Genomic DNA, 20,763 nt, shown 5'->3' on the forward strand with positions numbered 1-20,763 from the left:
CACCTTTTGTACCAGTCTGCCATGAGGCACCTTGTCAAAGGCTTTACTGAAGTCCATGTAAACAACATCCATGGCCCCCCCCTCATCAATCATCTTTATCACCTCCTCAAAAAACTCGATCAAGTTAATGAGGCACGACCTCCCCTTCACAAAACCATACTGTCTATCGCTTCTGAATCCATTTGTTTCCAAATGGGTATAAATCCTGTCCCTGCGAATTCTCTCCAATAATTTACCACTACTGACGTGAGGCTCAATGGCCTATAGTTTCCAGGATTACCCCTGCTACCTTTTTTAAACAGCGGTACCACATTAGCTTTTCTCCAGTCCTCTGGGATCTCACCTGGAGCCAATGAGGACACAAACATGTCAGTTAAGGCCCCAGCAATTTCCTCCCTTGCTTCATAGAACATAGAACAGTACAGCACAGAACAGGCCCTTCGGCCCTCGATGTTGTGCCGAACAATGATCACCCTACTCAAACCCACGTATCCACCCTATACCCGTAACCCAACAACCCCCCCTTAACCTTACTTTTTTTAGGACACTACGGGCAATTTATCATGGCCAATCCACCTAACCCGCACATCTTTGGACTGTGGGAGGAAACCGGAGCACCCGGAGGAAACCCACGCACATACGGGGAGGACGTGCAGACTCCGCACAGACAGTGACCCAGCCGGGAATTGAACCTGGGACCCTGGAGCTGTGAATATTTATGCTAACCACCATGCTACCATGCTGCCCCTAAAGAAAGAAAATGGATCCTGAGTATTTCCCTCAGTATTCTGGGGTAAATACCGTCTGGCCCAGGAGACTTAATTACCTTAATATCTTTTAAAAGATCCAAAACCTCCTCCTTTTCAATGTTAACATGATCCAGACTGTCCAAATTTAAACGTGAATTGCCGGAGATTGAGTGGTGGATGACTGGGACTCAGGGGAAAAGCACTTTGAAAAGTTCTGCAGCGTTCACAACTGCTGTCATTCACTTCAAGCAGCAGTTCCAGGTGGAGTGTTTCTTTCTCTCTACCACGTCTCTACCCAAGAATCATCTTCCACAAAGTCCCTTTCTTTGGTGAACACGCAAAGTACTCATTTAGTACATCGCCCATTTCCTCTGGCTCAACACATAGATTCCCCCCACTCTCCTTAGGTGGTCCAATCCTTTCCCTGGTCACCCTCTTGCTTTTACACATGAATAAAAAGCTTTAGGATTCACCTTAATCCTACTTGCCAGGGACTTTTCCTGACCCCTCCTCGACCTCCTAACTTCCTGCTTAAGTACCTTCCTACTTTTTTAAAATAAATTTAGAGTACCCAATTAATTTTTTCCACTTAAGGGGCAATTTAGCGTGGCCAATCCACCTACCCTGCACATCTTTGGGTTGTGGGGGCGAAACCCACGCAGAGCCATGTGCAAACTCCACACGGACAGGGACCCAGAGCCGGGATCGAACCTTGGACCTCAGCGCTGTGAGGCCGCAGGGCTAACCCTCTGCGCCACCGTGCTGCCCACCTTCCTACTTTTTAAGTATCTTAAAACTTAGGGAATTGTGGTCACAACTCCCAAAATGTTCCCCTGCTGAAATCTCAACCACCTGTCCAGGCTCATTCCCCAACACCAGATCCAGTACTGCCCCTTCTCTTCAGGTGAGGTTACTGGGTTATGGGGATAGGGTGGAGGTGTGAGCTTAAGTAGAGTGGTCTTTCCAAGGGCCGGTGCAGACTCGATGGGCTGAATGGCCTCCTTCTGCACTGTAAATTCTATGATTCTATGAAGTGCCCTTGCTAAGCCAGGTCAATGGCATCGCTGTCACATGTAGACCAGGCCACGTAAGGATGGCAGATTTCCTTCCCTAAAGGACGTAAGTGAACCAGGTGGGTCTTCACAACAGTAAAACAGACACTACTTAAAAATGAGAGATTCCCATTTAAAATGGAGATGGGGAAGATCATTTTCTCTCCAGGGGGCCGTTAGTCTGTGAGCTTCTCTTTCCTGCAGAGCAGTGGAGGCAGAGCCATTGAACGTTTTTAATGCTGAGTGAGGTAGATTCTTGACCAACAAGGGAGTTAATGGGTACAGGTGGGGGTGGAGTTGAGAGCACAAAGATCAGCCATCGTCTTATCAAATGGCGAAGCTGGCTCGAGGGTCCAAATGGTCCATTCCTGCCCATAATTCACATGTTCAGATGCTGTATGTTCATATGTTAGTACTGTATGTTCATTTGAGATTGAGAGGTTCAAAGCCAACATTGGACTACACGAAGGATCGTACTGAACTCCTTCGACTTCGGCATGGTAGCACAGTAGTTACCACTGTTGCTTCACAGTGCCAGGAACCTGGATTCGATTACCAGCTTGGGTCGCTGCCTATGTGGAGTCCGCACGTTCTCCCTGTGTCTGCGTTGGTTTCCGCCGGGTGCTCCTGTTTCCTCCCACAGTCCAAAGATGTGCAGGTCAGGTGGATTGGCCATGCTAAATTGCCCTTAGTCCAAAAAGGGTTAGGTAGGTTTACTGGGATAGGGTGGAGGTGTGGGCTCAAGTGGGGTGCTCTTTCCAAGGGCCGGTGCAGACTTGATGGGCCGAATGGCCTCTTTCTGGCACTGTAAATTCTAGGATTCCTGATTGTCGGGGATATTCTAACTGAGAGGTGAGGCAGGAAGTGACACGGGCAATGATGTCTACAGATAACATTGAGTGATGTGGCGGGAATGAAGCAAACATGACCAAGTGTCTGGAAAAAAGCACTGGATGATAAGTATGAAGATCAATCGGCTAAAAACGCAATTTATGGACTGTCCCAACATTTCTATTGCATATCTTCCATTGAAAATTAAACGTCAGAGGGGATGAACTCCAAAATTAAGGAACTTTAATGGCCCTGGCGAGAAGCCGTGACCAACGGGAGCACATATCAAAGACTTTGTGGTTGGATGTGGAGAGGGTGCGCGGGGTGGTAGATGTGAGATGGGTGGAGTGGGTGATGCTTCAGATTTGTAATTCGCAACTTATCACCTTAGCAGCAACCTGGACATTCTCCTGCATTTTGTTTCAGGCGGGAGCTTTGGTCCATATCTACACTGACGGTTCAGTCCTATTGACTCATGGTGGAACTGAGATGGGACAAGGCCTCCACACCAAGATGGTGCAGGTATGAATGTAACAGAGACTCCTCAATAAAAACCAGAGCCATAGTGCCAGGAATGTTCGGTGTTTCGCCTTTGATTCATATCTATATTTCATCTCCATTTAGCATAAACAATGCAATGGAATGAAATTACAGAAATCCTAATTGGCCTGAGTTTGTATCTGGTTTTTCTTTCTCTCCAACGAGATGATTTGGCTGCCTAGGTTGGGTGGTTAGTGCATGTATGGGACAAGTGGGTTAGACCAGATGTTTCTACCCATCATTGTTTCTATAGAAACAGATTTACAAATGTAATCTATTTCGGCCTTTTTCTTTGATGACCTTTCACTGGCCAGATCCATATTGGCCACTCCACCATTTCCATATCTTACTACCAGGGTAATTCTTCCCATGCCTTGGCCAACCCTGGGGAGCTGTAGAGGCTCCACAGAGCTTCCAAAATGGTAGACAGGATCTAGATGCACAAGTCATGCCCCCATTTCTGCAAGATCATTTCTTTATTGGTAGAGGAAAGGGGTTGGGGCATTATTCACACATGAGGGATACCAAACTCAGCAGAGCCGATTAACTCCGTGCTGAGTTCAAGCTATTTTGACTGTTACAAGCGTCTTCACACACAGTGTGAGTATCAAGAAAGTATAGAGTAGACAGAAAGGCTCTTGAAGAGCAGCCACGGTCTATACAACTGCCCTGATCTGAGGTTATCTAAACCTCCAGCCCTTTAAAATGAAACAAAACAAAACCAGTTGCAGATGTCAGTGAGAGGTTTTTAAAAAACGTTTCTAGCAGTTTCGGTACTTGGTGGTGATGTTTCCCTATGGGCCCTTTATGAATGATTGGCTGATTTCCAAAAGCTACAATTATCTTAGCAGGCGGTTCTTACTTTAGTTTGATTGACAGCTCAAAGAGGCTATCAAGGATTCGCTTTCTTTCATGTACAGTATGAATTAAAGTTTGTTTGTTTGCATAAGAAACTAAGCATTAAATTATTATATTTTAAATTAAATGGGCTTTCATGATTGTTTCTTTGTTAACAAGTCTGTATGGTGCAATTTGTATTAAAATTTTAGAACTTTATTTTATTTCCGTACCAGCCTCCCCGAATAGGCCGAAATGTAGCGACTAGGGGCTTTTCACAGTAACTTCATTTGAAGCCTACCTGTGACAATAAGCAATTTTCATTTCATTTCATTTATTTCATCTCCATGTGGCTCCTGATGTCTGCCCTGGGTAGATGCATGGTGAGTCAGAATGGCTGCATAAAGGACTATGGTGGTGGGTGGGGTAATGAATATGGGGCTTAAAATCTTACAACGCAACCAGGATGAGATCCCGGAGAAACAAAGTGAGCCATTTAATCTGCCGCCTCAGCACTCAGTTGCCCCACTGACTGCCAATGCTCGGCACTCTGCTTCCAAAGTCGGAGGGCCCTCTCTGTTCCACACCCAAAGCACCACCCTCCCCACCCCAGCACGGATATTTGGGAACCTCTTTTCCAAGGCAGTTTTGCAGAACCAGGTTCTTTCCTTGGTAGCAAATATTTGGGACTCAGTCCCCTAATCAACAGAGTGAAGAATCAATTCATTGGTCATTCACTCTGCTGTTGTCCCAGAGCAAGTTGAGGATGGTTTATTTTTTCCACCAGCTGTATCTGGAATGCACTGTTTGAAACAGACTAACTAATAACTTTAAAAAGGGAATGGAAGAAACATTTTAAATGGAAAGCTTTGCAAGGGGAAAAGGAAATGGTGGGAAGAGTGGGTCTCACAAAGAGCGCTTTCAAAGAGGCAGCATGTTTACAATGGGCAGAATGGCCTCTTTCCAAGTCAGGGTGATGAGTGGCTTGGAGCGGAACTTGCAGGTATTGGTGTTCCCAGGTATCTGCAACCCTTGTCCTTCTAGATGGCAGAGGTCGCAGGTTTGGAAGGTACTGTCGGAGGAGGCTTGAAATGAAAATTGCTTATTGTCACAAGTAGGCTTCAAATGAAGTTACTGTGAAAAGCCCCGAGTCGCCACATTCCAGTGCCTGTTCGGGGAGGCTGGTACGGGAATTGAACCCGGGCTGCTTGGCCTGTTAGGTCTGCTTTAAAAGCCAGCGATTTAGCCCTGTGCTAAAGTTGCTGAGAGATGGCAACTATCAGAGATGGAAAATCAGATTCTAGCCCATCTGGTCAGGAAGGCGCATCTCTCACACCAGGAGGGGGAAATAACTGTTTGTTTTACCACCAAATCCTGCATCCCAAGAACAAAGGTAGAGTAACATGAAAGCCTAAACTAGGCCCAAAGCTGCTATACTCTGAAAGGTTCAAGTAAATTATTATCTTTTTGAATATTCCATGTTATGTAGGTTGCCAGTAAAGTTCTGGGAATTTCAGTTTCCCAGATTCACATCTCTGAGACAAGCACCAACACCGTCCCGAACACAAGTCCGACAGCGGCTTCAGTGAGCTCCGACCTGAATGGAATGGCTGTTTATGTAAGAATTCTACCTTGGAAAGCCTCTTGGCTTTATGTAAAGAAATTTTCCAGTTTACATGAATCCACTTTAAGCCCCTCCCCAATAACAAACAGTGATTCAACTTCATCCAACAACCCAATGATGACTATTTGTTTCAGAACGCATGTCAGACCCTTCTGAGCAGGCTGGAACCGATTAAACGTGCCAATCCAAAGGGGACCTGGGAGCAGTGGGTAGGTACAAAATAATTAGGTGCAATGACCTTTCTTTGTGGATTTAACGCCTCTTGTATTTTTGATTACAATATATCTGGATTTCACAGTTGAGAGAGGCAAGGCTGTGCAGGTGATGCTCGTTCCTGGACTGTTTTTTTTCTGCCTGAGGAGATTGGAGAGGAATTTTCCACAATTTTCCTGACCTTCTCTGGGTTTTCTTTGTGCCCTTATCTCAGAGACTTTTCGCATCACCTCTTTTGGCATTTCTAACCCACTCGTTAACCTCTCCCATCATCCATCCTGGCTTTCTGATGGTTTCTCTTAGTTTTGACATGCCCAGCTTTATTTGGCAATTCCCATTGAACCTTTAGTTTACTGTCAACACATTTAACCCTGAAATTCCAGTCTTTTTTGCACCAGATAGGAAAGTGATTGAGTTAGGGCAGCACGATGGCGCAGTGGTTAGCCCTGCTGCCTCACTCCACCGAGGTCCCAGGTTCGATCCCGGCTCTGGGTCGCTGTCCGTGCGGAGTTTGCACATTCTCCCCGTGTCTGCGTGGGTTTCACCCCCACAACCCAAATATGTGCAGGGTAGGTGGATTGGCCACTCTAAATTGCCCCTTAATTGGAAAAAATTAATTGGGTACTCCAAATTTAAAAAAAAAAGGAAAGTGATTCAGTTGAGTCCACAAATAGGAGGGCAAGGCAGACGAATGCGTGGCTGGAAAGATGGCGCAGGAGGGAGGGTCTTAGATTTCTGGGACACTGGGACTAGCTCTGGGGGAGAGATCATCTATACAGATATAATATATAGGTTCTGCTAGTGCTGTTGGGGGGAGCTATATACAAGTTCACTATGGGTGTGGGAACCAACAGAGAATATCAGAGAGGAATATCAGGGTGCACAAAATACTGGGAAGCAGAAATAGCACGACTGTAGAGAATAGTAAGTTAATAGGTGATATCGGAGCAAGGGAGAAAGTAATGTCATCGAAACCATGTATGCAAATATATGGGGGACAGTAAATAAGATTGGTGAGTTACAGGTACAGATTGTGATTGGGGGAATATGGTGTTGTGGCGATAACAGCGACTGGACTCAAGGAAGGGCAGGACGGGGTGTTGAATATTCCTGGGTACAAGGTGTTCATAAAAGATAAGAAAGGAGGGGGCATGGCGGTATTAGTTAAGAAGAGCATTGCAGTGCTGGAGCAGTTCATGCGCAGTTGGGCCAGCTCAATCTAACATGCGCAGTTGGGCCGCGCCATCCTGTGCATGTGCGGGGGACTTCTTTAGCGCGCCGGCCCCGACTCAAGATGGAGTCGGTGTTCAGGGGCCGGCCGCGCCAGAATGTAGGTCCGGGTGGGAGGGGGGGGGGGGGGGGGGGGGAGGCCGGCCCGCCAATCGGTGTGCCCCGATCGCGGGCTAGACCCCATCGGAGACCCCCCCCCCCGGTGAAGGAGCCGTTCCCCGGTGAAGGAGCCCCCCCTCCCCCACAGGCCGCCACCACAGCGACCAGGGGTGAACAGCGCCGGCGGGACTCAGCCCATCCGAGCCAGAGAATCGGCGGCCCCGCCGATTCCAGCAGCCCGCGGCCGGCACCGCGCCAAACGCGCCGGCGCAGATGGCACTGACTCTCCGCCCTTCGGAGAATCGCGCGCCGGCGTCGTGGCTCAGTTGTGGAGATTCTCTGGCCCAGCGCGGGGCTCGGACAATCGCCCCCTGGGTGTGAACACATTGGAGAGAGTGCAGGAAAGGTTTAACAAAAATGGTTCCAGGGTTATGAGGATAGAATGAAGAGGTTGGGAATGTTCTCCTTGGAGAGAAGAAGACCAAGAGCAGATTTGATAGAGGTGTTTAAAATCATGAGGGGGCTGGACTGAGTAGATAGGGAGAAACCATTCCCGCTCCTTAAAGGATCAAGAATGGGGGGGAACAGATTAAAAATAATTTGCAAAAGAAGCAAATGTGATGTGAGAAAAAAAACATTTTCACACGCGAGTGGCTCGGGTCTGAATCCACCACCTGTCATTCAAGAGGACATTAGATGATTACTTGAGTCGAAACAATGTGCAGAGATAAAGGGAGGGCAATGGCACCAAGTCACAATACTCATTGGGAGAACCGGTGCAGACACAATGGACTGAACAATCTCCTTCTGTGCTGTTACAATTCTGTGATTCTGTGACTATTTTGTACTCTGCGTATTGCCCCTTTGAAGGATGTCCCACTGCTGATGCAGGAGGTCCAAAAATGAGTCACAATTGTGAGATTATTATAATTGTAAGAACCGCAAGGATTAATGAAATGTTTAAATCAACCACTAGGGGGAGCTAGATGTACAAGTGTATAAGACATTGATGCTAAGCCTTGTGGGGTGAGGGCAACACAAAGAACACTACCACAATGTGACATCCCCTCTGGTTATCTTTTTCCCTGCAAGTATGGAATTGCACATGGCAGTGACGAACGGGAGAACTACAAACCTTTGGTGTGGCTGACGTCAACCATGTAGGAACCCCCATCATGCCTGCTGTGACATTCAGTAAGATCATGGTTGATCTTCAGTGTCAGCTCAACCTTCCTCACCTATCCCAATATCCCTTACTTCCTTTCCTGTCCAAAATTCTATTGCTCTTAGCCTTGAATAAACACGGCTAAGCATTCACTATTCTCAGCAGTCGAGTACCCCCAACCCTCTGAGTAAAGAAATATCTCCTCACTTCAGCCTTAAATGGCCAATTCCTAATCTTGAGATTGTGACCGTATGATTCTCCAGCCAAGGAAAAATAACATGAAGTAAATGATCCCGTCAACAGACCGTTGCAAATTGCCTCCGAGTCTGCTCCATCACAAGATGTATGAGTGACCCGGAGGGACTTCAAACCTCTGGGAGAAATCTTTAGCTTTCCTATTTGATTCTGCGTTGTCTTCCCCCCAGGTCTCTGCAGCTTATATGGACCGAGTGAGCCTCTCAGTGGCTGGATTCTTCAGGTAAATGCTTATGTCTGCTTGCAGCTAATTTATGGCTGGGCCAGCCCCCGAGATAGACTGATAGGCAAAACGGGCTGACACGGTGCTGCATTTCGATCGAAAGAATGAAGAGCCACAATGTATTATGTTATAATTTTAACGGGGTTACAGAGAGACTTGTACACAAATCTTTGCAGGAAAGGTTGAGACGACTGATCTAAGAAATGCACAGGACCCTTGGCTGCATAAATAGAAACACAGGATACAAAAGCCAGAATAGTAAATCCTTATAGAATATGGGCTGGCCTTAGCCTGATATTTGCATCTAATGTTGGGCTGCACGCTTGGTCGCAATGGGCGTGGGGGAGGTGGAGGGGGGGGGGGTGGTGTTGTTGACAGGATAATGGGCAGCACCGTAGCACAGTGGGCAGTTACTTCACAGCTCCAGCGTCCCAGGTTCGATTCTCGGCTTGGGTCACTGTCTGTGTGGAGTCTGCACGTTCTCCCCGTGGCTGCGTGGGTTTCCTCCGGGTGCTCTATTTCCCTCCCACAAGTCCAAAGATGTGCAGGTTAGGTGGATTGACCATGCTAAATTGCCCTTAGTGTCCAAAAAGGTTGGGTGGGGTTACAGGGATAGGGTGGAGGTGTGGGCTTGGTTAGGGTGCTCTTTCCAAGGGCCGGATGAGCCAAATGGCCTCCTTCTGCACTGTAAATTCTATGCCTATGTTAAGCAGTGGGGCAGTTCGCTGGTAAGATTGAAAAGTGAATTGGAGTGGATAGATTTATGTTCCAGGACCGTGAGGAGTGGCACTGAGGTGGATAGATCTTTCAAAGAGCTGTCACAGACACAATGTCACAGCATTCCATGAAGTCTTTGGTATTTGGCAGAGATGATACTTCCAGTAAATCTCTTGGCAAGTGGAGTGTATTCCACTTGGGCCTTTAAGGAATCAGGAGATTGAGTTACTCACCACGAAACTCTCTGCTCTGGTTGATCGGATGATGAGAAGAAAATCTTTCGTAAAGTGCGTCGACAGTTCTGCTGAGCTTTGCTAAGGGTTGCAATGGGTTATGGTATTGACACAAATTGGTGTTCCTCGAACAGGACCCCAGATCTGAACTATGACTTCGAGAAGAACGAAGGAAGGGCTTTCAATTATTATAGTTATGGTGTGGCTTGCTCAGAGGTTGAAATTGACTGTCTCACTGGGGATCACAAGGTAAGTAGCCAACAACAAAGACTTGAATTTATGGCGCACCTTAAATGCAGTAACGTGTCCCCCAGAGCTTCTCGGGAGCACGAGCAAACAAAATTTGGCAGCACGCCAACCAAAAGGTTTGGTCAAAGAGGGACGTTTTAAGGAGCGTCCTTGAGAAGGAGAGAGGGGTGGAGTTCTCGCGGGATGGAATTCTGGACCTTGGTGGCTCGACAGCTGAAATGGCAGAATGCTTAAAATCGAGGAGGCTCAAGAGGTCAGGATTGCGAGAGCTGCAAGATGCACCTGAGGCTTTGGAGGCGAGGGAAGAGTACAGAGATAGCGAGGGGTGAGGTCACGGTGGGATTTGAAAGCAAGGATGAGAATTTTAACGTCAAGGCGTGGCGTGGGTGCAGTAGGTGAATGAGGCTTGGTGCAAGGGTACAAAATAATACAGCAGCTTGTTGCAATGGGCATGGTGTGGGTAACTTCACCATGGGCAGTGGAAAAGAGTGAAACAAAGGCCCTCAGATCTGCAGTGGAGAGCACACCTAGATTTTGTGCTCAAGTCTCTGGAGTGAGACTGAAACTCACAACCTCTTGATTCAGGGGAAAATATCCTACCTACACAGCGTATACCTTATCATTAATGTATTTAACATTAGAACAATGTGACATTGTGCACAACTGTGACAAATATACCTGAAGGGTACAACTCCACATCTGGCCAGTGTTCAGGGAAGCAAACTGTGTCAAACAAATTTAAAGTACTTCAACAATTTACCAAGGGTACTAAGACAACATCTTCCAAACCCACGACCCTTGCCATCTAGAAGTACGTGGGCTGCAGATTCCTGGGAACCCCACCTCCTGGAGGTTCCCCTCCAAGTCACTCACCGCCCTGACTTGGAAATATATCGCCGTTCCTTCACTGTCGCTGCGTAAAATTCCTGGGACACCCTCCCTATCAGCACAGTGGGTTTACCTACACTGCCGGGATTGCAGCATTTCAGAGGACGTATACCTCGGGGTTGAGGCCTCTAATGGGCTCAGGGAACACCTAAAAGAGGTCCCCTCCCTCCCTTGTCTGACACCAGCCCATACAATAAAAGCTGTCAGGCCGCCCACCTTGCATGGGTCTCCCCTTTACTGTGGTTAAAATAGCAGTGGAGGTGAAATGGGGCATTTGAGTGCCCATTAAGTGGTCAGTTAAGAGCTTCAATAGGTCCAAGGGTAGTCAGGCTACCTGAGGCCTCCATTGCCCTCCTTAAAACGGGAGACAGGTCAGAGACAGGCAAGGAGGTGTTTGGAAGGTCAAATGCTGCATTTTATGAGCCGCAACCCCGCTCCTCTACTATGCCCACCACCACCCCGCCCCACCACCCCCCCCCCCCCCCCCCCCCCACCTCCACCCCCCACACCCCCGGCCTCCTCACCCCTGCTTTCAGCACGCTGCTGTAAAACCCAGCCTTATATCTCTGTGTGAAACCCTGTCAGAGAGCGTGGGTCCAAATGGTTTAGTATCACATTCGAAGCACAGATCTTCACTCCAGAATATCTTTGATTTCAGAACCTTCGCACTGATATCGTCATGGACGTGGGGCTTAGCCTGAACCCTGCGGTGGACATTGGGCAGGTGAGCTATTTTGGAATGGTGTGGATTGTTTTTCCGGACCCTGTGGTGCAATGGATCAGAAATAAGTATTAGCTCGGGATATCAAAGAGGACTCCCCTGATCTCCTTTGAAATAGTGCCACAGGATCTCTCACATCCCACAGACACAGCAAAGGGTTTACCGCATCTTTTGAAAGATGAATGAAAGGGATTAATGGCAGTGGTTGCAAGGAGACTGACTTTGTGACTCTCTCTCTTATTGATCAGGTGGAAGGAGCCTTCATGCAGGGCCTTGGCTACTTTGCTATGGAGGAACTCCGCTATTCACCAGATGGTGTTCTGTACACCCGGGGACCAGGGATGTACAAGATTCCAACGGCCGGAGACATCCCGACGCAATTCAATGTCTTCCTCCTTCGGGAATGCCCAAATAGGAAAGCTATCTATTCTTCCAAGGTAACTCACCCTTTATTCATTGTTCAGCCAGTAGAGTAAAGGATATATTTACTCCTGTGTCACATCATAATGGTTACACATTTTGCGTTCACTAATAATGAGGACAGAGGAGACAACGGTTGCTACCTTAATGAATCAAGGATTTGGAGAGAAAAGAGAAGCTAGCATCTCTGACTTTAGAGATATTGAGAAAACAAAACAAGTTATGGTAAGTTTTTATTCATCTACGCATAGAGGCCCTTAAGAGAAGCTAAATATGTATACCTGGGGGGAAGAAATAGAAAGGTAGGTTGCTGAATAGAAGCTTTCTGTCTTCTACTCATCAGGACCAGCACAATAATACCAAATCTCACAACAATTTGTACTACAGGAGAAAAGAATGCTGACTGGTTGGCAAGTCAATTGAATGGCCGAGATGTTGTCGTGGAGAGAACAATGGGGGAAGTATGGGCTGCCATAACTCCTGGGTAATTCGAAAAAGGCTCAAGGCTTGAGCATATTCCTTCTGTTTGCAGAGAATGGGTCCCTGTGGATTCATCTATGTCATTTCTAGCTGACATAAATGAGCTGCTACTGTTATGGGCCAGGGTTTAGAGAACCCCAAAGTGTATCATGGAGTTCACCTGACCCACAACTTTTAATAGATTGTGGTATGGGGAGCACACGGCCCACTCTACAGGAGTCGTTCAGCAGAAATGGAAAAGTGTTTTTTAAAGCAAAACAATGTTTATTCTATGAACTCAAGTTAACCTTTTCAAAACATACAGTGAACATCTTAGCAACCGTTAATTCAAATAGAACCCCCAAAGAATACAACACGAAGTAATCCTTTAAGCTTTCCTTTTAACATCCGTAAGACTTAAAACACCTTTTACCAGAAGCACGTCAGGTTAAAGTCACTACTGTTATTAGTTTTAAATCACCAGGATCGATTTACAGTCTTTAGATTACAGAGAGAGATTCATACACCTTCTGGCTGTGACTGCAGCTATCCAGCTCTGAAAACGAAACTGAAACACACCCTGGAGCAAACAGCCTAAAACGAAAGTAAAAAGCTGACAGACAGCCCAGCTCCACCCACTCTCTGACATCACTGCAGTAATAAACACCCATTTCTTAAAGGTACTCGCACTAAGATATTTATATACACACCCATTTATAAACAACTATTTCTTAAAGGTACTCTCACATGACACTACGGTATGAACTCGGCCGGTTATTTTTTTTCTCATTTGACGGGATGTGGCAAGGCCCATATTTGTTGTCCATCTTAATTGTCCTCGAACTGAGTAACTGGCTGGGCCATTTTGGAGGGAAATTAAGAGTTAACCACATTGCTGTGGGTTTGGAGTTGTAAGAGGGGTATTTTACTCCACACGTGGTGGTCTCAGCAACCACATTTGGACGTGTGTGTCTCTCCTGCAGGTGGTGGAAATGGTGGAAGTGCCACACTGGAACGACTTTGCAGGAGGGAGAGAAAGTGAGCCACTGTTTATGCCTGGCCAGTGAACCCACTTGTGTGAGCGTTTTCCAGGTGAACCCCCTATGGTGCTAGACTGTGAATGATGTTCTAATTCTGTGATTCGCCAGAATGAAAAGAGAGAAGGAGTAGGTGACAGAAAAGTGTATTTAGGAAGGAATAGGCGTCACGGCAGCACAAAGGTTAGCACTGTTGCTTCATGGCGCCAGGGTCCCAGGTTCGGTTCCCCGCTTGGATCACTGTCTGTGCGGAGTCTGCACGTTCTCCCCGTGTCTGCGTGGGTTTCCTCCGGGTGCTCCGGTTTCCTCCCAAAAGCCCTGAAAGACGGGCTATTAGGTAACTTGGACATTCTGAATTTTCCCTCTGTGTAACCGAACAGGTGCCGGGGTGTGGCAACGAGGACCTTTTGTTAATGTAAGCCTACGTGTGACAATAAAGGTTATTATAAATTAACCAGACCTGTCAACATGCACCATAACGAGTCCTCTGCCATGGAAGGAAGAAGAGACTATAACAACACAACGGATATTTTTAGGTTTACACAATTTTGCACAATTCCCAACACCCATCCTCACACTTGGCTCATTGGGGATTTCTGGGCACTGTAGAATATACTCACCGCTCCTGGGGTTGGAGTAATTTTAGAATCTTTTCAGTTGTTGGAGCCGATAAGGTTGCGGCTCAGTCCGAGTTGGTTGGTTCTGGTAATTGGTGTCTTGTGTCAGTCCTCGGGTCCCTTGTTTGATTGGTTGGATGAGCCTGAGAGGAGTTCATGGCTGTAATGGTGAATAAGTGAACTGAACTGTGCTCTGCCATCCATACATTTATATCCCATTCTGGCTGGGGCTTTACATGCCTAAAAGTCGAGTGTCCCTTGTCTTGATTTAATTTTAAATGCTGCAGCCTTTGAAATTGAGCTGTAAAGTTGAACAATGTATGTTTGTTCACTGAATTAATGTCAGTGATTTACTCTAACCCGGGGTGGTGTGTTTGTTTATTCCAGGCTGTTGGAGAACCCCCTCTGTTCCTCGCAGCCTCCATATTCTTCGCCATCAAAGATGCCATTTCTGCAGCCCGGGCCGCATCTGGAGTGAGGGGCATCTTCCGCCTGAACAGCCCAGCAACACCGGACAGGATACGTAATGCCTGCATTGATAACCTGACAAAGATGGTACGTGGGTCTTCCCTTGGTGTCAATGACCAAAAAATAGCCGAATTAACTCTTTCTCGGAGTCAGTCCTCTCCCTCAAGCCTAACACAATGTGCTGATGAGGGTTTCAAGGATGAAGTTGTTTGTCTCGAGAGCCCTGTTACTTTTTCATGGACCTTAGCCTAACAATCTTTGCACTATGGGGGGGGATGCTGGTACCTCCAGCTGACAAGGCCCCAAAGCTTTGTAATTCTCTCCCTGAACCTCCTTAACTCTCTCTTTCTCCCTTAACATGCACCTTAAAACCTACCTCTTTGGCTACCTGTCTTATTAGTGTCTTTTTTTTTTGCAGTATCGTTCCTGCGCTGTTTCCTTGGGTACACTCTCTGGGATCCCCCTGTAAATACTGACACATTCCCCGGGGTCCCCAGTAAATACTGTTACATTTCCCAGGGACGCCCTGTAAATACTGTTACATTCCCTGGGGACCCCCCTGTAAATACTATTACATTCCCTGGGGACCCCCTTTGAATACTGCTACATTCCCTGGGGACCCCCTGTAAATACTGTTACATTCCCTGGGGACCCCCTGTTAATACTGTTACACTCCCCATGGACCCTCTGTAAATACTGTTACATTCCCCGGGGACCCCCTGTAAATGCTGTTACATTCCTGGGATCCCCCTGTAATACTGTTACATTTCTTGGGGACCGCTGTAAATATTGACACATTTCCCGGGGGGCCCCTGTAAATATTGACGCATTCCCTGGGGTTCCTGTAACTACTGTTACATTCCCAGGAGGTGGCAGCCATTCCTGGACTTCCTGGCAGAACGATAGGGGGGAATGTTTTGTTGTTTTGTACTAAAGGGACGGGCATAGTTGTTCTGTGCCAATGTCGGGCATTAATTCATTTCCTCTTCTGTGTATACGCGGGGGGGGTTCTGTCCTGTCTATTGAAGGGACGGGCAGATATTTTGGGGGAATGATGGGTGTTAGTTTATCTATTCCGCTGTGTATGGGGGGGGGGGGGGGGGGGGCTGTTCTTTCCGTTCTTTGTCAAAAAAAAATCTGTCTTTTTGTTGTTGATATTATGCAAAAATTTGAATAAAAATTATTTAAAAAAAAAAAGACTGTTACATTCCCTGGGGACCCCCCTGTAAATATTGACACATTTCCCGGGGGCCCTCTGTAAATATTGACACATTCCCCGGGGGCTCCTGTAAATATTGACACATTTCCCAGGGGCTCCTGTAACTACTGACACATTTCCGATGTCCCCCTGTAAATATTGACGCATTCCCCGGGGTTCCCGTAAATAGTGTTACATTCCCTGGGGACCCCCCTGTAAATATTGACACATTTCCCGGGGGCTCCTGTAAATATTGACACATTTCCCAGGGGCTCCTGTAAATATTGACACATTTCCCAGGGGCTCCTGTAAATATTGACACATTTCCCGGGGGCTCCTGTAAATATTGACACATTCCCCGGGTGCTCCTGTAAATATTGACACATTCCCCGGGTGCTCCTGTAAATATTGACACATTTCCCAGGGGCTCCTGTAAATATTGACACATTTCCCGGGGGCTCCTGTAAATATTGACACATTTCCCGGGAGCTCCTGTAAATACTGGCACATTCACGGCGTCCCCCTGTAAATACTGTTGCATTCCCCGGGGACCTCCTTTAAATATTGACACGTTCCCTGGCGACCCCCTAAAAATACTGTTACATTCTCCGGGGACCCCCTATAAACCCTGCCATACCCCCAGGGATTCTAAACTAATGACTATTTGAAATAAAAAGCCTGTGTTTGGTGATGTCACTTCTTCCTTTAACAGAAAGGTCGCTGGTTTTGTTCTCTGAAGAAAAATGAACTTTGTTTTCATTATTTTCTAGTGTCCTCCTGCGGAACCAGGGACCTTTACACCATGGAATGTCGAAGTGTAACCTTTGCCCAGCTGACCGAGTGAGGGACTGTTTGGCCATTGAGACTTTTATCAACCCCTTACTTCTGGAAAGCTTGTCAGTGGAATACAATCTAGTGAGGGTTACGTCCCACCGCACTGACAACCCCCCTTCCAGCCTTCCCACCCCCGCACACTGCAGCCCCCCCCCCCCCCCCCCCCCCGCTCCCCACCCCACCTGCCCCACACACCCCTTCCTTCAGATTAAAATGCCATGTAGAACCCAAGTCTGACCAACTGCTGGCTCCTTAATGGATCATTTTCCAAATCGCACAAAGAAGGCAGTTCATTCAATATTTACATTTAAAGGAATGGTCTGGAAATGATTCCAAGTTAATTACTGTCCAAAAAATTACTGATTACAAATCTGTCTATCTCAGCCGTGGACGTACTTGATGATCCAGCCTCTACATAGCTCATGTACATAGGTGCAAAATCTTTAATTGAACATGGATATACATTAAACAGAAGCAGCAACATTCTGTGTCATTGATAATTGTCCCAGAAATCGCCTCCTATAGAACAGTACAGCACAGAACAGGCCCTTCGGCCCTCGATTTTGTGCCGATCAATGATCACCCTACTCAAACCCACGTATCCACCCTATACCCGGAACCCAACAACCCCCCCCTTAACCTTACTTTTTAGGACACTACGGGCAATTTAGCATGGCCAATCCACCTAACCCGCACATCTTTGGACTGTGGGAGGAAACCGGAGCACCCGGAGGAAACCCACGCACACACGGGGAGGACGTGCAGACTCTGCACAGACAGTGACCCAGCCGAGAATCGAACCTGGGACCCTGGAGCTGTGAAGCATTTATGCTAACTACCATGCTACCGTGCTGCCACCTATTAGGATTAACATTACAACTTAATATTTTGATCCTTGGATCATTTAGCAGAATTTATATTACAGCCTATCATTACAATTTAATATTAAATCGACAAGACAGTTCGAATAAAACTTTAACAAAATTACAATCAACATTATAACCTTATATCACAATTCGGTATTGCAGCCTTTTGATCATATTGTAATTGGAGGGTTGAATTCTCCGTTGGTGGGATGCTCTGTTCTGCCGGCAGCACATCCCCGCTCGCGGGTTTTCCGGCAGCCTGGCGTAGCTGTAATGTGCCAACAGCGGGAACGGAGCGCCGCCAGGAAACGTGCGGCTGGGGAGGCAGAGAATTCACCCTGTAAATTGTAACAACACAGTTTAACATGAACATTTACCATTACAATCCCTGTGTCATTGGGTCCTTCTAAATGGCAGTGGTCGTGGGTTTGAAAGACGCTGCCTAAGGAACCTTGGCAAGTTACTACACTGCATCTTATAGACACACAGCTGCGACTGTTCGTCAGTGGTGGACGGTTTGAATGTTTGTGGAACGAGGAGCAATCAAGCGGGCTGCTTTGTCCTGGATGGTGTCGAGCTTCTTGAGTGTTGTTAGAGCTGCACTCATCCAGGCAAGTGGAGAGTATTCCATTACACTCCTGTCTTGTGCCTTGTAGATGGTAGGCAGGCTTTGGGGGCCAGGGCGGCAAGGTAGCACAGTGGTTAGCACTGTTGCTTTACAGTGCCAGGGTCCTGGTTTCGAGTCCCTTCTTGGGTCTCTGTCTGTGCGGAGTCTGCACGTTCTCCCCAGGTCTGCATGGGTTTCCTCCGGGTGCTCCGGTTTCCTCCCACTGTCCAAAGATATGCAGGTTAGGTGGAATGGTCACGCTAAATTGCCCTCGGTGTCCAAAGGTTAGATGGGGTTGCTGGGTTAGGGGGGTAGGGTGCTCTTAGGTAGGGTGCTCTTTCAGGGGCTGTTGTAGACCCGACAGGCCGAATGGCCTCTTTCTGCACTGTAAATTCCATGATTCTTTCTCTGATTCTATGAGGATGTGAGTTACTAGCCTTTGACCTGCTCTGATAGCCCCAGTATTAACATGGTTCATCCATTTAGTTTCTGATCTACGATAACCCGAATGATGTTGATTGTGGGGAATTCAGTGATGGGAATGCCATTGAATATCAAGGTCGATGGTTAGATCCTCTCTTGTAGGTGATGGCTCTTCATCGCAGGATTGAGTTTAGTGAACCTTCTCTAAACTGCTTCTAATGTCACAGAGTCACAGAGGTGTACAGCGCAGAAAAGGCCCTTTGCCCTTCGAGTCTGCATCGACAATAATTACCCCTAATCCCGCTCTAATCCCATTTACCACCACTTTTCCCATGCCTTGAACGTGACGGTGTTTGAAATGCCCATCCAAATGCTTTTTAAAGGTTGAGGTTTCCAGCCTCCACTACCTTCCCAAGCCATGCATTCCAGATTCTCACCACCCTCTGAGAGAAAAAGATATTCTCAATAACCCTCGGGATCTCCTGCCCCACCCCCTCAAAATATGGCCCTTGTGATTGACCCCTCAACCAAGTGGAACAGCTATTTCCTATTTCCCCTGTCCAAACCCTTATACAAAATCTTATACAACTCAATTATATCCCCCCCTCAGCCTTCTCTGCCCAAAGAAAACAATCCAACTCTATCCAGTCTCTCCCAATAGCTCAGATGCTCCATCCCAGGCAACATCCTGGTGAATCTCCTCTGTACCTCCTCCAGTGCAATCACCTCATTCCTATCGAGAGATGATCAGAACTGCACACAGTACTCCAGCTGGGACGCAACCAACATTTATAGACAGCACCAATGTAACCTCCGTGCTCTTATATTCTACCTGCTCTGCAGGTGAATAGCGAGACATGGTAGCACAGTGGTTATCACAGTTGCTTCACAGCTCCAGAGTCCAGGACTCGATTCCCAGTTTGGGTCACTGTCTGTGCGGAATCTGTGCGTTCTCCCCGTGTCTGTGTGGGTTTCCTCCGGGTGCTCCGGTTTCCTCCCACAGTCCAAAGATGTGCGGGTTAGGTGGATTGACCATGATAAATTGCCCTTAGTGTCCAAAAAGGTTGCGTTGGGTGGGGTTACTGGCTTACGGAGATATGGTGAGGGTGTAGGCTTGGGTAGGATGCTCTTTCCAAGGGCCGGTGCAGACTGGATGGGCCGAATGGCCTCCTTCTGCACTGTCAGTTCTATGATTTTATGCTGACTTCAGGGATATGTGAACGAGTACCCGAAGATCCATCTGTTCCTCTGAGTTTCCCCATGTCCTGCAATTCATTACGTACTCCCTTGTACTGTTTCTTCATCTAAAGTGCAACACTTCACACTGATCAGGGTTAAAAAGCACCTGCCACTCCTCTGCCCATCTGACAAATCCATCTATATCTTCCTGTAACCTACGGCACTCTTCTTCACTGTTAACCACCCTACCAATCTTGGTATTGTCTGCAAAATTCTCCCCCTGTTCTTGTCTACATCATTTATACATATAACAAACAATAAGGGACCCAGCACTGATCTCTGTGGTAGGCCGCTGGACACCGTTACTCAAACAGCCTTCTACCAACACCTTTTGTGTCCTATTATTAAGCCAGTAATGGGTCCATCTCACTAGGTTTCCTTGAATTGCATGTGGGACCTTGTCAAAGGTTTTGCTGAAATCCAGATAAACTACATCAACTACACTTCCTTCATCTACACACTCGGCCACTTTCTCAAAAACTTCAATCAAATTTGATAGGCATAGTACCTACCTCTAACAAAGCCATGCTGACTATCCCTAATCAACCCATGTCTTTCCATGCAATTATATATTTTTATGTAATTATGTTGATTATATGTAATTATATCTTTTTACAAATAAAGAGACCAAAACTGTATACGGTACGCTGGATGTGGTCTCACCAAGGCCCTGTACAGCTGCAGTAAAAATTCCCTATTTTTATATTCCATTTGCGTTCCTAATCACTTGCTGGAAAGTTCCGAAAGATGTGCCTGTTAGATAATTTGGACATTCTGAATTCTCCCTCTGCGTACCTGAACAGGCGCCGGAATGTGGCGACTAGGGAATTTTCACAGTAACTTGATTGCAGTGTGAATGTAAGCCAACTTGTGACACTAAAAAATATTAGTCTGACCTGTACTTGCTGTAACTTTATGTAAATTACATTCAAATTCAGTTTTAAATCTCTGTATTGAGCTTAATTATTA

General features: G+C 46.9%; 1 protein-coding gene and 1 long non-coding RNA gene across 2 annotated transcripts in view; one reads left to right on the forward strand and one right to left on the reverse strand.

Annotated features, from left to right (window-relative positions):
- xdh (xanthine dehydrogenase) overlaps positions 1-16,787 on the forward strand; it is a 155,412-nt gene extending 138,625 nt beyond the window's left edge. Inside the window, exons 29-37 of the mRNA XM_038799021.1 lie at positions 3,059-3,154; positions 5,499-5,627; positions 5,768-5,842; positions 8,766-8,818; positions 9,903-10,017; positions 11,564-11,629; positions 11,875-12,063; positions 14,547-14,714; positions 16,596-16,787. Coding sequence (XP_038654949.1) covers positions 3,059-3,154; positions 5,499-5,627; positions 5,768-5,842; positions 8,766-8,818; positions 9,903-10,017; positions 11,564-11,629; positions 11,875-12,063; positions 14,547-14,714; positions 16,596-16,646 — 942 coding nt within the window. The 3' untranslated portion in view covers positions 16,647-16,787. The remainder of the gene's footprint in view (positions 1-3,058; positions 3,155-5,498; positions 5,628-5,767; positions 5,843-8,765; positions 8,819-9,902; positions 10,018-11,563; positions 11,630-11,874; positions 12,064-14,546; positions 14,715-16,595) is intronic.
- Positions 16,788-17,082: 295 nt separating this feature from the next.
- LOC119967019 lies at positions 17,083-18,089 on the reverse strand. The gene is made up of 2 exons (XR_005460901.1): positions 17,518-18,089; positions 17,083-17,178 (listed from the first exon to the last, which is right to left on the reverse strand). It is a non-coding gene; the product is annotated as an uncharacterized LOC119967019 (long non-coding RNA).
- Between the last annotated feature and the right edge of the window lie 2,674 nt (positions 18,090-20,763).

Source organism: Scyliorhinus canicula, chromosome 6 (assembly GCF_902713615.1).
Source record: "Scyliorhinus canicula chromosome 6, sScyCan1.1, whole genome shotgun sequence".
In the NCBI taxonomy this organism is placed as follows: Eukaryota; Metazoa; Chordata; class Chondrichthyes; order Carcharhiniformes; family Scyliorhinidae; genus Scyliorhinus; species Scyliorhinus canicula.